The sequence below is a fragment of the Struthio camelus genome, chromosome 17 (genome assembly GCF_040807025.1).
Source record: "Struthio camelus isolate bStrCam1 chromosome 17, bStrCam1.hap1, whole genome shotgun sequence".
NCBI lineage: Eukaryota > Metazoa > Chordata > Aves > Struthioniformes > Struthionidae > Struthio > Struthio camelus.
This window is the reverse complement of record NC_090958.1, coordinates 2,451,662-2,469,099: the sequence shown is the minus strand read 5'-3', so window position 1 is coordinate 2,469,099 and position 17,438 is coordinate 2,451,662. Positions and strand designations below refer to the sequence as shown.

Sequence of the window (17,438 nt, the reverse complement as noted above, 5' to 3'; positions counted from 1 at the left end):
TGTTTTGTGGGGGTCGGGGCTAGTTTTACAGAGACCCAGGGAACAGGAAGAGAACCTGCAGGGCAGTAAGACAAAGATAAAGCAGCTGCATACCTCCCATCGCCCCAGAATTAACTGTGCCCCCCATGCTACTGTGCCATGCGCATGGCAGAACTTCAGGACAAGGGGCTGGGCTGGTTCCTCCCGCAGCCCTGGGGCAGGCACAGTGCCATGTGCTCCTCCAGCCCAGGGGCACACAGGGGGCCTGGGGCCAGAGTGGGAGGCTGGGCTCACAGGAAAGGCAGAGTAGGGATGTGGTGGGCAAGGGCTGAGCTGCATGAGAGGTAGGGAAGCCATTGGGGTGATCCCATAACTCTGGCGCCTTGGGATAGTCTGGGAAGTCTTTGGCAGAGGAACTGCACATTCACACCTCCAGCCCCATAAACACCCATTTGCCAGCTCCAGGCTGGTGACTGGCCACCTCCTATCCAAGCGTTGGCCATCAGGGATCAGGCCTCTTTGGCCCACAGGGGACCCACTGACACCTCCAGGCCTGCTTTCCCCAGGGCTGTGCCCCACAGGACTCCCCCATCCTCTCCCAGGCTGAATGCCTACCATGTGCACTCCACGAGGGGAGGCACAGCTCCTTGGCTGGCTGATGGGCATGGGATTCCTCTTCTCCTTTATCGAGCTTCTCCTTCAGCAGGCAAGATGCCCTCTGCATATGGCAAGACTGCCAGGACTTGGAGCTGGAGGGGACCACTCCCTTGACATTGCAGCACTTGCAGGCCCCTATGCGGGCCCAGGCTGGTTTGGGGCATGCTGTGTGCCCAGCCTCTGCAGGGTAGCAGTGTCTCACAGCTCTTTGCCCTGAGTGCTCAGGGCAGAGCAGCAAGCAAAGGGCCTGCCAGGCCTCCCCAACAGTATCACCAGGCTGCTGGCCACAGGCAGGCAGGCAAGCATGCCACGAAGCTGTCCCTGGGGCTGGGACATACACATATCAGAGCTGGGATGAGGCCTGGAAAGGGGGACAGCACCAGGCAAGCTCCTTCCACAGCTCCTGATACATAGCCAGGAGGAAATCCTTCCTGGAGTGAGCAGCCTGTCTGTGGCAGGAGGATGGTGTGGGATGGATAGGATGGACAGGACTGGATGTGAGCTGTGAGCTGTGAGCTAAGACAATCAGTCAGATCTTGTCTCTGAATGGTCTCCCGTCCCACATTTAGGCAGGAGCTGGATGGACCATGGCCCTTATTTGAGCTCACTGACTGGCTGAAGTGCAGCAGTCCCCTCTCACACTTCTCCAGCCCGTGGCAAGTGTGTCACAGCAAAACTGGCGCAGCATCCAGTGTTATGGTGTGGGATGCTCTCATGGGGCTCTTAGGAAATGCCATAAAGAGCACTGTAGATGCTGGATGCAAGCCTCTGCTGCCCCATGTTCTTGGGAAAATAGCCTTGCCCTTCCCTGCACAGCCCTATCCTGCCTTTCCCTTGCCCTCCTCAAGAGAAAAAACCTGGGAAGAGGAGGGGAGTGGGGGAAAACAACTGCAACTAAGAAGGGTTAAAAGAAGGAGAGTGGGAGGAAGGGGGAAAGGAAGTTAATGAGAAGGGAGAAAGAAAGAGGAGAGGTTTGGAGGAGGCTGAAGAAAGAAAGATGTGGCAAATCCCTGTAGGCCACAGTAGGATCACTGCAGACAGAGGCCTTGGGCAAATGGGGTAGCTCAGGGGAAAAAGCTGGGTGCAGGAAAGGGGCTGTGGGGAGAAGGAATGCGCAGATGAGGGCCTGGTGGGCTGGGAGGTGGAGCTGGGCCCTGCGGGGCAGGCCCAGAGCCTAGAGCTTGTGTGCTCACACCAGAGAGCTGTAAAACAGTGCAGCATTGCAGCATTCGTGACGTCATCTGGTGCTTTCAGTTTCTTGGTAAGTGACAGAGACTAGAGTATTGTGGACAAAGGCCCAGAAGAGCCAGCAGCACGCAGGGCCTGCCTGCTCCAAAGGGCTGCCCCTTGCTTTGTTGGGGCCGCTTTACGCGCACTGGGCACCACGAGCAACAGGTTTTCTCAGAAGACTGTAGCAGGCACCATGGAGCACCAGCAGTCTACCTTCATCGTCCAAGTTAGGACTTTGCATGGTACTGATATTCCTGTGCATGTATGTTTGGATGACACAGTAAAAGTGCTAAAGGCTAGGCTGTCATTTGCTCCTGAGGAGATAAGGCTGATTTATGAAGGCAGACAGATGGAGGATGAAAGGAGTCTGCGGGACTATGGAATAACTCCCAACTGCACTATATTTCAAATTTTAAGAGGTAAGTATGGGGCAGTACTGGGGGAAGTGGGCAAGTGTCTGCCTGGAGGTGGGAGCACAGGAGTGAGAAAGGCTGGAAGCAGACCCAGATCTCTCTCAAGGAGGCAGACGCACCAGGGAAGCAAGCAGGGAGGCTTCCAAGTGAGCATGTAGCAGTAGGGAGGGGCAAGGCTGCACAGGCTGCAGAGGGGAGGGACAAGATGGACCCAGACGGATGCCCTTTTGCGGAAGAGAACTGCCACAGCCTGTGTGCAGTGGAAGTGAGAAGGAAGGACAGGGACCAGGGATGGGTGTAGGCCACAGGAAAGACTGGGAAGGACTCTGTTTCTGGAAGCTAAGCAAGAAATCCACTTTCTGCATGGCAGAGAGCATGCACACACTTTGGGGGAGGAGAGGCAGAGGCTGGGAACAGGTCAGCCCTGCAGTGAGCTGCTCTCTTGTGAAGAATAGCTAATTGATAGGCCAGGACAGATGCTTGGCACCCAGCAGCTCCTGTGAGTGGGACAAAACACACAGAAAGAGGCTTCATAGCAAAGGGGTGAAGAGCAGGGACAGGAAGGGCAGAATGGGAAATGATGTGGGGGGAACACTTCTCTTGGCATGCCCTGGGCCCTGAGTTCTCCTCTGCCTTGTGTTATTGTTGCAGTGCGTGGTGGTGGTAGTTTGGCTTTCCCTGAAAGTGGTGTTTATTCAGGTAAGAACACGTCCCGGTCCTTGCTTTCAGGGCTGAGGCTGGCAATCTGGTGCAGTGGGGCTGGAACAGGAGGACTGTCCTTGCAGGGACCCCAGTATGCTGCAAGGTGGCAAGGGTGTCAGTGCCGCGGTCCACGAGAAGGTTGTGGATGCTGTGGTAAATGTAGGAGCATGTGGTGTTATGAGTGGAGACCAGTACTGCTAATGGGATAGGGAAGGTTAGGTGAAGCCTGTTCTGTGATAGGTTCTTCTCCAGAACATGGGCCACAAATTGCAATGATCTTCCCCTTGTTCCAGTCTCAGGAATACAAGAAGAATGCCTGTTAACCCTTCCTGGATCTCTGACAGATAAAGCCTCAGGGAAAGCAGAGGTGAGGTGTTGCAAGAAATGAGGCTGGGGACCCTAATGAGGAGGACCCTGGGGCTGGGGAGGAGGCCAGCATGACTGTAGCACTCTGGGCCATGCCATGGGAGCCCTTGTGCGGCAGGTTCACAGCCATCCCTGGGGACAGTGGGGTTCCTCACTGCCCATTGCTACCACAGCACTGTGTTTGGTGGGAGGAGCTGATCCAGTCTGCCCTCAATGCTGGTAAAAGGACCTGACCCTGAGGACAGACCAGACTGGCACAACTCCTTAACACTAGCCTGTTCCCTCACTGGAGGAATAGCTGTCAGTGTCAGCACTATGCATGATGTTGGTGATGTTGCTGATGTTGTCAGAAAGCCTTATCTTGTGCCTCCTTAAAAGTGGTTTCCACTATGTACCCCTCTCTAGAAAAGCAAGAGCGAGCTGCAGCTGGACTCTTCACCAAAGCAAAGCTTCCTGTGCTGTGTGAGGGAGGTAAGGGCTCTCCAGCCACAGCCATGCTGTATGCGCTGGCTTTACCATTCCTTGCAAGGCACTGTCTCACTCAGAGAAAGTGGCACAGCAGTAAGACGGAGACTGACCTCAACGGTAATGTGGGAAGTTGAATATACCTTCACAACCTGTTATTCACCATAATTCTTCAGCCTCAAGAAGTGTCCAATTGCTTTTGTTATGCTAACTCAGCATGCATTGCCCTAGTTTTCAAGTTCATTGAAAGACAATTTCCACTCACTCACATTCAGAACTCGTTTTCTCTGCTAAATATTTTGGCTGTCTATGCCCATTGTTTTATCTCTGCTGATAAACTGTGGCAGAGAAGGAATAGCCTAGCATTCACTCATGAGAAAGACAGCAGCCAAAAAATTTTTTTCTCTCGGGAAAAAAGAGTATGCTGTCTGGAATTCCCTTGTTTGCAAAGCACAACTTAAAAATCTGTGTAAAGGTAGTTGTGGGGCTCTAGGAACTGCTTTGCAAAACCTTTTGTTATCCTTCCTACTGATGCATGGGGGAAAAATTGGTTTCTTCCCATCCCCTGGCATGTTCTGCTGCTGACAGCAGTGTTTAGTCCTCCCCACAGCAATGGGTATCCCCTTTAAAGGACTCAGGAGCCCGTACGTTAGCACATGGCCTATGTGCCTCAGACATGCCCAGTGCTGGTTTGAGATCATAGGGGAGATAAGTTGCTAGTCAATGATTTTTGCAACCTCTTCATTGAAAAGGGTGATGCCTTTCTGGGCACCAGATAGAAGCGTCTATATTCCCTTGTTTTGAAGAGGTAAAACAATATGGCATACCTGACATGGAGTCTGTTCTGGATAGTGAAAAGAGGCAGAGAAATAATTTCGCTATGGCAGAGGTACTGTTGCTCCTGCTGCTGCTGCTTGTGAGGTTCCGAGCCCATGAGCCAAGCTGCATCACACTTTGAAATTTCCCAGCACTCCCTCCTATAAGAAACATCCAATAGGGAACATGCCATTCAATCCCAAACTAGCATCACTTGTGTTACAGGCCCTTCCAGAAGTGACACCGGAGATCATCCAAAACTTTCCAAAGGACCAAAGCTATTACAGGTAGGAGCTCTTGGGCAAAGCGGAAACACCTTCCTACAGCCCTAGTCACACATGGCATAACGCTGTTCTCCTCTCCTGTTTGCAGAGTTCACCTTCCTGGAGCAGGCTCATTCCAGTGCTCTGTGACAGGCCTTGGCTTTGAGGCGAAGTCAGCAGTGTCCATCCAGTACAGATATGCCTCCTGGAACAGCCATCTGAGTGCAGCTGCCCAGGAGGAATGGGTGGTTGCTGGACCCTTGTTCTGTATCATGGTGCAGCCTGGAGCTGTGGGTGCTGTGGGTGCTGTGTATCTCCCCCACTTTGTGTGCCTGGCAGGTAGAGCAGCTGTGGGGATGCACTTCCTTCAATTCACTCCATTCCTCTCAGGCATGGCAATTCTAGACTAGCTTCTCTCAGGTCTTCTGCAGCTCTCCTGTCCCCTCTCCCATCTGACTCCTCCAGCATCTGCTCTGAAAGGGGCCTGCCTGCTTGTGGATACAGTGCAGTGATATAGAAAGATGACTCCTCAGGGAGATGCCCTAGGACCTCTCCAGGCAGGTTTAGGACCAAATTCTTCTTTGAGAGACGTTCTGTGCTCCCTTGTATTCCCCAATTTTGCTTTGCTGTTCCTCATCCTTTTGTTAATCTTCACTCACTTTTTTTTAAACCTTTGCAGTGGTTCCTTTCCTGGCACCGCAGGCCCAGCTCCTGCTTTGTTCTCGCATCTTTTGTTTCTGCTCCCTATTTCCTTTCGCTCCTGTCCTTTCTCCCATCCTCTCCTCAGTGCTTCCCCCTCTTCTCCTAGCTGCTGTGATAACCCACAGGAATTACCCCAGCTCAGCTGCAGGTCAAGCCTCTGAGTCCCTCTTACAGACTTTCTCAGTCCTTTGTGCCTTTTACAGCAGTAGATGGCCAAGGGCAACTATCATCCTTGCTCTCCTCCACTGTGACAAGAGCTAGTCACCTTCTTCAGTCCACACATTGGACTCTCTCAGTGTGAGGTGCACAATTGCAATAGAACAGAACTGGTCTGGACAGAACAGTAAGTAGAATTAAATTGTCAATATTCACCCTGGCGAACATTGAACATGAGGAGCCAAAAGGCTTGAACCTGGATCCTCTGTTCTGCAATGCCTTGTTAATAAGCCCAGAAGGAGGAGTGTCACTGCAAGTAGTGCTAACCTGAGGCTGGACTGCACAACAGAGTAGAGCCATCCTGGTCTGGCCTACCTGTGCTGCAGGGCCCTATCACAGGCCGCAGTGTGTACTGGCAGAGGGAGTTTCTTCCTGGCAAACCTGTGTCCTCTTCTCAGCTGAAACAGAGCACGTCATAAAAGTAACTGCTTGCTGCGTGGCTCCACTTCCTGCCCAGGACCTGGCAAGCACAGTGGGTCTATGCATTCTTCATTGACATAGCTGTACGAAGCAAAATCATGTAATTACATTAATCTGTCAAGTTTTATATTTATCTGTCAGGTTAACTTCAAAGAGACAGAAGCAGGGTGACTGAGCAGCAGCAGAGCTCTCTATCTCATCACTGCAGTGCAAGAAGTTTGCTAGGAATGTCACCATAAAGTTTAGGCTGCTCTGGTAATCAAAACCTAGGATGACTCATAATGCAGTAACAGTCTTCCTCCCAGTATTCGGTGGTGCAACAGGGGTACACAGGATACTGGACTGCATGGTTTCAGTCTGAGGATTTTCATGGTCCCAAGTTCCCATCTTGGATTTGCAGTTTTCTGAACCCAAAGTGAATTTGCCAAAAGCCCTCAATTCCCTGCGGGGCAGAAGCCAGAAAGCCCAGGACACACGATAGCCCCTAAAGCAGACCATGTCATTTTGTATGGGAATATGTCTTCCTTGTGCTGCTAAAGTCTTAAAGAGAAAGAAGTAACCTAGTAGGGCATTAGGAAGACAAAACAGAACCTTGTTGCCTTTCCTCTCTTGCAGGAGGTGTAGATGTCAGCCTGTGCAGAATTGCCCACTTTAAATCTGGGAAGATGAGCCTAGAGAAACCAACAAAACTGAATGCTTTCTGTGCTGTCCTGGAAAATCCCAGCTTCTCACTGCTTGGGGTGCTTTGGCGAAAGTTACGTTCAACCTTATATTCGCTCCCCATGCACTCCTTGGTGCTGATCTTTCAGCAGCTCAGTGCTGCAAATACAACTCTTCACCTCTACCTGATCCCAGATGACAACTCTGTGAAGCAGGTAAGATGGAGGGAATTTGACTGGTTTACAAAAAGGATGACATTTGGAGTGGCTGCAGTAGCAGGGACTGGATTGGATAAGCAGGGATCCCTCCTAGTTTTGTTCTTATGTTCAGCACAAACAGGTATAACCTGCTCCAGGCATCAGGCAGTCTGAGGCAGAGCAAGACCATTAGAGGAGGAACGCAGATCCTACCTGATCAGGCCAGCATAGCAGGGAAGAGCTGGCACTGCAGTGTCAGTCAGCAAGGGAATGGGGGAAGGCAATGTGCCAACCACTGAGCAAGTACAAAAGACCAAATGCCTGTGTGATTTTTTTTGCCTATTTTTCTGTCAACACAAGGCTTAGGTAACTGCATTGTCTCTCTGTCTGGACATCCGTCTGTCCTCCCCGTGAGCCCATGGTTCCATTCCGGCCAGATTTGACAGAGGGACAGAGGTCTCCCAAGAATGACCCTCCACAGGAGAGCCTGTTAATGCTACAGCAAGGAAGACAGTGAGATGTGTTACATAGATGTGTGCTGTCTTCTTGAGAACTGACAAACAGAGGGGACTGACCTTTCCTGCTCAATCCTTCCTTTTATTCCGTAGTCACCACCTTTCTGTTTGGAACTTCTTGTCAAAGGATAGCGTTATAGTGTCTTTCCTTAGAATAACTTAATGAAACTTAACTATAACTTAGCTTGGATACGGACTTAGTGTGCTCCCATACACAGCACTGCAAATCCTCTTGGCTCCCCTGACTCACCTGTTAGAGCAGGGAGAACACAATCTACACTAATGCTTATTGGCCTAAGGCAAGGGCACTAAGGTGAGATGGAAGCTGGTCTTGCCTCTATTAAGTAGTTAAAATTTCTGTGCCCCTCAAAGTCTCACTGCTGGCCAAGGTTCATGCCCCAAACCCCAAAGAAAGCAATTACATATCATTTCCTTATTTTCACAACTGAGAGATTGTACTGCATATCTGAGAAAGAGCATGGAACAGAACTCAAAGCATTAACAACCTATGTTTTATCCTCTCAATTCCTCTTCTCACGTGAACTCAGCTGCCTGTTAGAGACAAACACAGATCTGTACCAGCAGACATTGTGCAAGAGCCAAGGTCCCTGCTCCTTTAAACTGGACTATTTAATTCACAGAGTGAAAATCTTTAGCAAATTTTATAGCTAATGGGAACACTTGTAGCCCACAGGGGTCACATCTACACCATGCTCTTTGCTTTCTTGGATTGCAGATTAGCAGCTCTGAAATGGTTCAGACATGACCCACTGGGAAGAGGTCTATGGCCAGTACTAGGCAGTGTGGAGCCAGCCTTGATTTAGATGTAGGGCCCTAAATTATTCTAAAAAGAGAATATCTACCACCGTTCCCCACTCTAGATGCCTGCCCCTTGAATCCTCCAACTCCAAGCCAGATTATCTCCCCCAACCCACTCCTATGACCCACACATCCAACAAGGCTTCAACATGGTATTTCTCTGTCTCCATCACCTTTAAGCCATCAGCCCAACCCCTTGTCCCTGCCTCCCCAACCCTCTCAAAGGCAAGATGCCAATTCCATGGTCCACAATGCCACCAGACTCTAAGCACATGCAATCTTGTATCCCTATACGCCAAGCAATCAGCTCCCACCCCAGGACACCATTCTTGCTCCTGCCTCCTCCACTCTCCTCTTTCATACATACCTCCAGAAATCACTCTGTGCTTTCGGCTGGGAGGGCATGTCCTGGTAGGAGCTAAGCTGTTGCACAGGTTGCTCTGCAACATGGAGCAGAGCAGATTTAGGAATTGTTAGCTGCTGCCCTGTACAGTAACAGGTGGCTGTGTATCAGATATTCTCCTGTTTTGTGCAGGCCCTTACCTGATTTCACAGAGTGACCTTAAATTACCTTGTATGTATTCCAGGTTAGGTCCTGGAAGCAGCTGATGTGCAGTAGTGTAATCGTGAGGGAGCTGACAGGCCCCTGAAATACAGCACTGCCTGTAATACACATTCAGTGGCATGTTCTGACTAGGTCGGTCTCTTAATCTTGACTTTCAAATGGCAGCAAAGAGCTATCTACAGTTCATACCTCTTTTTTGTCTCTCTCAAAAGTGATTCTTGAAATTTACAGGCCATTGAAGAACAAGAAATGAACTGGAATTCAAAGCTTATTCCCAAGCCTCCTCCCCTCAACCCTCTGTTCTTTGGCTGCAGTTACCAAGTGTCCAGTACGTCTCATGTGGTGATAACACCTGGAGTAAGTGGGACTGTTCCTTTTTTGCAATGAAACTGAAAATATTAGGAGCCTCTGTCTCCAGCTGTGCTACCAGAATCTGTCTTACTAGGTTTCAGAGCCATAGAGGCAGTAAAGCTATTCTGGTTACAAATGACAAAGATATTTCATGATACACATCCCAATAAACAGCATGAGATAGATCATGGAGTCCACCCCAAAGCCACGCTGGCAAGGTTATAAAGGCTCAGTTTTTCTTTCTCTATGGCAGGAATCATAACGGTGGGACTTGTCACACTTATTGTAGCTGCTTATCAAGAAAGAATTTCAGAGATACTGGCTCTGGTGTGGTCCCAAGTCCTTCATCTTCATCTTGTCTGCAGTGGGTTTCCTTCAGAATAGGAGCAGGACTACAGAGACTCCTTCTCTCATACTTCTGCTGCCATTATGGGACATGACTTCTTTCTTTGAGGGAACTCAGCTCGAGGAATTCTGTTTTTGAGCACCATGTCCTGTGGCAATCAGATTATAATGACTGGAAAAAAAATAGAAGATTTGGCCATTTGGTCCACGTGGTTACTTTTTTGCATAGGAATTTGTGATTTCCTGAGAGCAGCTGGTGACAGTCCAATGTCATGTCCATGGCTGGTTACCAAAACATTCTCCTTTCATGGGTGTGTACTGCAGTATAATCATGATGAGAATCACAATGATTTAGGTTGGATGGGACCTCAGGAAGTCTCCGGTCCAACATCTTGCTTAAAGCATTCCAACTCTGATGTCAGATCTATTTGCTCAAAGCCATGTCCAGTCAAAGTTGAACATCACCAAGGTTGGAGACTCCACAGCCTCTCTGAGCTTCTGTTCCAGTGTTGTATCACCCTCATTGTGATTTTTTTTTCCTTTATCTAATTGGAATTTCTCTTGCTGCAATTTATGCCTGTTGCCTCTTGTTTCATCACCGTACACCTCCAAGAAGAGGCTGGCTCCATCTTTTCTTTATCTCCCTTTATATAATTGAAGGCACTGATTAGATCTCCCCTTAGCTTTCTCTTCTCCAGGTTGAACAAACCCAGTTCCCTCCACCTCTCCTTGCATATCATGTGCTCTAACCCTGACCTGACCTTGCTCCAGGATGTTCGTGTCTTTCTTGTGCTGGGTAGCCCCAAACTGGACCCCTGACCAAATGTGCTGAAAAGAGGGAAGGAAACCCTTCCCTCACTCTGCTGTTTATGCTCTTACTAACACAGCCCAGGATGTGGTTGGCCGCCTTTACTGCCAGGGCACAGTGCTGACCCCTGTTCCACTTGGAGTTGTTCACGAAGACTCTCAAGACCTTTTCTGGAAAGCTGCTTTGTATCCATGCAGTGCTCAGCGTGTTCTATTGCATAGGGTTATTCCATCCCAGATGTAGGACTCTGCATTTGCCTTTGTCAAATTGCATAAGCTTCCTGCCAGCCCATTTCTCCAGCTTCTCAAGGCTCCTCTGAATGGCATCGCTACCCTCCAGTGTATTGATCGTGCCTCAGTGTAACTATAACCTGCTACTGAACAGCCCTCAACAGCCAAGGCCTTCAGCTTAATGGGGAGACATTCTTAAATCCATCAATCATTAAATAGGAATTGGCTTTGACACTTTCTGGAATGACTAAATTATAACTGGGCACTTTGTCTTGAAGAGCAGTTTTAAAGATGACAGAACAAAACTCTTCTTGGCAGTGTCAGGTGATTTAACAAGGGGCAATGGCCATAAATTGCAACTTGGGAAGTTCAGGCTGGACACTAGAAACATTTTATCACTAGGTGGTGATGCAAACAGCATCCCCTCAAATGGGTTAGAAGAGAGGTGGTCAATCTCCATTCTCTGAGGTTTTCAATATTTGGTTAGACACAGCTATGGCTGAGTAGATCTAGAGTTTGGCAACGATCTTACTTTGAGCAGGAGGTCAGATACACTCCAGAGGTCCCTTCCAACCTTTCTCATACCGACAGCACAGCAGAGCCCTTTCTTTTATATCTTCGTTTGTTTTTTCCCTTCCTAGTATGGCCAGTAAACATGAGATAGCTTATGTGAATTCACTACAGTTCCGTGTGATGAGAGACTCACCTTGTTTTTGTTTCTTTACAGCCATACTTGCCTTTTTGCTACAAGGGTCCAAAGGAACAGCAGCTCTTTATTGAGATCTACATCAGGAATATGGCAGAGGAAATTTGGCTCCTTATTACAAATGAACGCGATGGCACACTGGTCTGGAAGGCGTCACTGAGATCAGGTAGGAATGGTACATCCATATGTAGGAAGGAGATGGGGCAGTGAGCTGTACTTCTTGTGAGGGCAGAACGAGACGTGCAGATATTCTGATTCAAAATCCACTGACATCTGGAAACTATCCTGGGCACTAACATTGCCATGTCTGTCACTTACTTCCACAGTGAGGGGGCACACAACCCCCCTTCTATGGCTTATTTGCCATAGAAAAAGGCGAGATGCACCATCCAAGCAGACCTTATGCATTCTGTGGTCACAGTCATTCATGCTTCCTGGAGGGAAGGCCAACCCCCTGTATGTAGCAACTGGCCATTGAGGAATAGGGGCCTGAAAGGAACCCATGTTTCATTAGACTAGAGCTTCAGATTTAATGGGGAGTTTCAAATGCTGGGGGTTAAGAGAGCAGAAGAGCACTATTGGTGTCTCTCTGTTCCCCTGTCTACTGCTGCATAGAAATGCATCTGACTTATTTTTAAAAGTCCATTAAAATAACCAACACCCACATACACGCTAGTGCAACCATTCCATGGTACAGAGGAGATATGGGGAATACCAAGATTTCAGTGAAAATCAGCATCTTAAAAGATATATATTTCATATACTGTATTCAGATACTTTTCTAGATTTGCTGGGTGCAACGCAAGTGTGTGAAACACCACCCTGAGTGCGCAGGATCAGGGTGAGACCCATCTTCCCTAAAGGAAGGCAGGCAGGCAGCCAAGCCTCAGTGGAGATAGACCTCTGACTCAATAGGCTACTCCAGAGGCCATCTCATGTGATTACTTTTGCTGGCATTTTAAACCATTGAAGGGAGGTAGGCTATATCCCTCCCTAAGGGCCTGTTGTTGATTTCTGAGTAGATAATGTGGACTGTTGATGAACCAGACCTGCCTTCCCCTGTTTCTCTGTGCTCATAACACAGTGTTGTGAATGCGTCATACAGTAAGCCTGCTGTTTGCGTGGACACTGCTCTCTAGTGGCATCTGCTTACAATTCTGTTCTGCTTACATTCTGCTTACAAGTCTGTTGTAGAGGTGACTGTACTGACTTGGGTCACACAGTATCTTTCTTCAGGTCATTACATAACGGAGACAGAAGTGGCAGGGTTAGAGACAGCACATGCTAAGAGTCATGTTTGTGTGTAATAATACACAGCAGAAGAGTTGAGGTGTGTAGCGATGACGTTCCTGTGTAAGTACCTGAAGAAATGTGGTTGCTCAGGATCCATTCTCTGTTACGCTCATCTACTCCCAGAAGTAAGACTAAAAATGTAGAGTCCAGGATCTTTTATTGCTCATTTCTCCATATATGGCAGGAACATCTCTGTGGGTAGGAAATAATGACTTATGGCTTAGTGGAAGACTAAGCACTGAAGAAAGATTTTTAGCAAGAGTCTCCATTTCAAATACTGGGATATGCAGTGATTTCTCTGCTTTCTCTTTCAGGTGATATTAATCTTCCCACCTCTGCCTCCCAGACCCTTTCAGGTCAGTACAGTTTTTCAGAGCTGCATTACTAGAGTCTGAATCTGTTTCTTTGGAACTTATTATCCTCCAGTTTAAAGCAGACACAGCAGTCTCTTCCCCATCCTTACGATAGTTTCTGGACAAAAAGTCTTTAAAGTTGCAACCTCAACTTTTGTTCCCATACTTGTACCAGCATGCTGTGTACCATGTTGGTGTGTAAACTGGCATATAGCAGGTGACCCTCCAAACTGTTTCCTGTATTTTACTGACAGAGGTTGAGGCAGAAAGGTCTGGCTTAGATACATGCAGGTTTGGACACGTCAGCATTATTAGACAGAGGCTTCTCAGCTCCTTGTAATGCACGTGGAGTCACCACACTGAACTAGAGCCTGCCTAAGTGCTGTAGGAGAAAAGGATGGAAGATGAGAGCAAGGCCGTGCCCAGAGATGCCTGTTTGGGTGCTATGCTCTGGGGACAAATGCCCTATAGTGTCCTACAGGCAGTGCTGGCTGACAACACTGCCCAGACTGCAGTAGGCCAGGCACACCTGAAAAGCTTCTAGGGAACTTGACTGATCTAACTGAAGGGAGCAGCTGAACAGGGTGTGGAGGGCCAACATGCTGGACACATGCAGATAAAGCAGCATGAAGGCTGAACACAGGCATCCAAATCCTACCATGGAGCTGCTGCCAAAACGTTGTCCAAACTCACACCAGAGACACAGGCAGAGCAGAGGACTGAATCCAGGTTACAGACAGTGCTGCCTCACCTCCAGCTGTCCCTGGAGAGGTACCTACAAAATAACACCACTCAGAGCTGTTTTCCTGATGTCCAGCCTGAACTGGTGGCCACCCATTTCAGTCTCTCTTGGAATGAGAGGAGGCTAGCAAGGAGAAGCTGGGAGATGCTGCCTGAGGTACTGAACCCCAGCTTTGTTCCGTACTCTGCTAGCAGCTGCCTTTTACTAAGGACAACTTCTTTACAAATCACTTGCAATCCTGAGTGAGTTCATAGTTTTCAGTGACTTGTGCTCCGAGTTAAGAGTTTCTAATATTGGAGGGTGGCAGGAAACGGACAGTAACTTCATTCCCATACACTGCAGAAATCATAGAGGGGATAGTTCCCCAGCAGCTTAAGCTGATTGAAATCAGGACTGCCATGGCCTGACCTCCCTCAATTTTGGCTGCACATTCCTATCCTCACTGACTTAGTGTTCATATCACCAGAGCAGCAGGGTACCCTTCCTTTTTGGGAGGGTTATCTTCTGTTGGCTCAGCTCTCTGAATCTACCTGCTGCCCCGTGAGCCCACTGCTGGTGCAGGGGAGGGGATGGGAACATGTGGCTGTGGGACAGGGCAAGCAACCCCCATGTAAATTGGTTTAGGGTGCTGTGAACTTGTGACCTTAGTAGTACTGCACTAACCTAGGCCTAGGGCCTAATCTTGACACGTCCAGCACAGTAACATAAGCTTGGTGTCTGTTAGGTGCAGTCTTCATAAAGAAGCACAAGATGGAGCTTTGTCATAGGATGGGGAGGATCTCCCCTATTCTGCTACACTTACGGGATGCAAACATAATCAACAGTGATGAAGAAGAGGAGGTACAAAGTCAAAGCATGAGTCAAAACAGGAAAAAAGTTTTGCTGCAGCTAGTTGAGAAAAAAGGTTCTGAGGCCCAAGAGCAGCTCTACAAGATTCTCTGGAAAAAAGACCCATTCCTCATCACAGACTTAGAGTCGAAGTCTAGCTAGGCCACGAAAAACAGACAGGTTCTGCTCCTCCAGTCCAGCGTAAGGGAGCAACAGAAGAGTAATCAGGCAAAAGGAAGGGTTTATCACTGCCTGAATCTCAACCTCTCAGTCCAAAATCAGTCATGCAAAGCAGCAGTAAAGCCTGCTAAACCATCTGGTCTCACACCTGCCCTGCTTAGTTGAATCACTTGCCAGCAAGGGAAGATCACTGTTATACTGTTTCTCCAGTGAGAAGCTGCTGGAAATAGCCTCAAGGAGAAGAGACCTTGGATCCTTATTCTAGCACCACTACCACAGACCCTTCTGCCTCCCTGAGATAGGGTCCTTGCCCTCTCCAGATAGTCTCCAGCCAGCTCACAGCAGAGAAGCCTCCCACCACAACAATTTCAGCTTCAACCTCTCTGTCTTCAAGGTCTGCAGGAACCTCTCATTGCTGGAAGAGGTGAGCTGCTTTACCACAGAGAACTGTTTGCAAAGGCCTGTTCTTATGCACAAGACAGAGCAAGCCACAGTTATGAACACACATCAGTATCAAATCTTCCCCTTATTTCCTTCCAGCCTAGTCTTCCCAAGTGACCAAAATTCACTGAAGTAGCAAACAAGCATTCTGTCCCCAGAAGCAGCCAGATGATGTAGCACCATCAGAATGTGGCTCCCACAGAAGCCACAAAAAAGAGCAGAGAGAAGAGACATAGACTCATGCATTTTCAGGTAAAATCTGAATCATCAGCAGCTGCTTTACATTCAAAAGAAAGCCAGCAGATTATTTTTAAATCAAGTTCTCTGTATCCATGCAGAAAGTTAGCCCCTTTCTGAATCATGCAGATCTTTTATATGTTCTTACTGCCACTGCCTCACAGACTTCATCCTCTTGCTATTAAAAATGCTCTTTGCCCTGACACAGGCACCCTGGACTTCTGTCACTGCCAGCTCTCTGTTCAACTCCCCCGTCTCTAGCCACCTCATTAGGTGGGGCAAAAGTATCTTTGCCAACAACCTGGCTGACCTGGAGACAGTTACCAGCACCCATATGAGGGACAGATGGACAAGGTTGGCAAGAAAAGGCCCCGGGGTGACGTGAACAAAAGGGAACACATAATCAACACAACGGGGCTAAAGTGGGGACAACCTGCTCTAGGTGAGGTTGGACTAGATGATCTCCTGGGGTCCCCGCTAGTCTCAACCATTTTGTAATGCTGTGATTCTGTCAAGATGCTGCGATTCTGTCAAGCGCCCAAGCTCCTGTCTCTCTGCTGCTGTCTCTGCAAGGACACCTCATGCCCTCCCACCAGCTCCACAACTTGTCAGGGTGCCAGGAGCTCTCATATCCATCACCAGCCTCCACAGCCTATGTGTGCTTTAAATCACTTACTTGAAGGTTGCGTTGTTCTTGTATCATGAGTAAATATCCCATTTTCCTCCAGCATATCACCCCAGCTCTATTCATCCCCCTTGCACTCCCTGCTGTCTTCTCTCATTGTTAAACATTCCCAATATTTTCTGACTCTGCAGAAGCTAAGCTGTTTCCTAGTCATTTTCCTTACCTTGATGTTGCTGTTGCCTCCTTTTCCAGACAGTCCCATGCCAGTGTTCAGGTGTAAACCATGACACGATAGTCTTCTCAACATATCTTTTCACAGAATCACAGAATCGTTTAGGTTGGAAGGGACCTCTGGAGATCAGCTAGTCCAACCTCCCTGCTCAAGCAGGGTCACCTAGAGCATATTGCCCAGGATCACATCCAGACGGGTTTTGAATATCTCCAGCGAAGGAGACTCCACTACCTCTCCGGGAAACCTCTTCCAGTGCTCTGTCACCCTCACAGTGAAGAAGTTTTTCCTCAGGTTCAGATGGAACTTCCTGTGGTTCAGTTTCTGTCCATTGCCTCTTGTCGTGTTGCTGGGCACCACGGAGAAGAGGCTGGCCTCATCCTCTTGACATTCCCCCTTCAGATACTTGTACACATTGATGAGATCGCCTCTCAATCTTCTCTTCTCCAGGCTGAACAGGCCCAGCTCTTGCAGCCTTTCTTCAAAGGAGAGGTGCTCCAGCCCCCTCATCATCTTCGTAGGCCTCCGCTGGACTCTCTCCAGTAGCGCCACGTCTCTCTTGTACTGGGGAGCCCAGAACTGGACACAGTACTCCAGGTGAGGCCTCCCCAGGGCTGAGGAGAGGGGCAGGATCACCTCCCTCCACCTGCTGGCAACACTCTGCCTGATGCACCCCAGCATACCATTGGCCTTCTTGGCCACAAGGGCACACTGCTGGCTCATGTTTAACTTGTTGTCCACCAGCACTCCCAGGTCCTTCTCTGCAGAGCTACTTTCCAGCAGGTCAACCCCCAGCCTGTCCTGGTGCAGGGGGTTAGTCCTCCCCAGGTGCACGACCCTGCAGCACTTGCCTTTGTTGAACTTCAGGAGGTTCCTCTCCGCCCACCTCTCCAGCCTGGCCAGGTCCCTCTGAATGGCAGCACAGCCTTCTGGTGTGTTAGCCTCTCCCCCCAGTTTAGTATCGGCAGCCAACTTGCTGAGGGTGCACTCTGTCCCTTCCTCCAGGTCATTGAGGAATACGTTGAACAAGACTGGAGCCAGGACTGACTCCTGCGGGACACCACTAGCCACAGGCCTCCAACTTG

General features: G+C 49.0%; 1 protein-coding gene across 7 annotated transcripts; it reads left to right on the top strand.

The window, feature by feature from the left end:
- The first annotated feature begins 1,827 nt into the window (after window positions 1–1,827).
- LOC104142158 (caspase recruitment domain-containing protein 8) lies at window positions 1,828–16,946 on the top strand. 7 transcript variants are annotated; one of them, XR_011135099.1, is made up of 12 exons: window positions 1,880–2,285; window positions 2,931–2,978; window positions 3,275–3,348; window positions 3,753–3,818; window positions 4,854–4,915; window positions 5,001–5,230; window positions 6,845–7,104; window positions 9,217–9,342; window positions 11,447–11,591; window positions 13,033–13,074; window positions 14,538–15,245; window positions 15,362–16,754. XR_011135099.1 is itself a non-coding variant. In XM_009671950.2 (11 exons), exons 1-11 carry the CDS (start codon window positions 2,060–2,062, stop codon window positions 14,801–14,803), a joined length of 1,545 nt encoding a protein of 514 aa, XP_009670245.2. In that variant the 5' UTR covers window positions 1,828–2,059; the 3' UTR covers window positions 14,804–16,754. The 7 variants fall into 7 exon arrangements, 5 of the variants coding, with proteins under 5 accessions (XP_009670245.2, XP_068767251.1, XP_009670247.2 ...); XR_011135098.1 differs by having other exon boundaries at window positions 14,538–15,514; window positions 15,708–16,754; XM_009671950.2 differs by having other exon boundaries at window positions 1,828–2,285; window positions 14,538–16,754.
- Window positions 16,947–17,438: the final 492 nt, after the last annotated feature.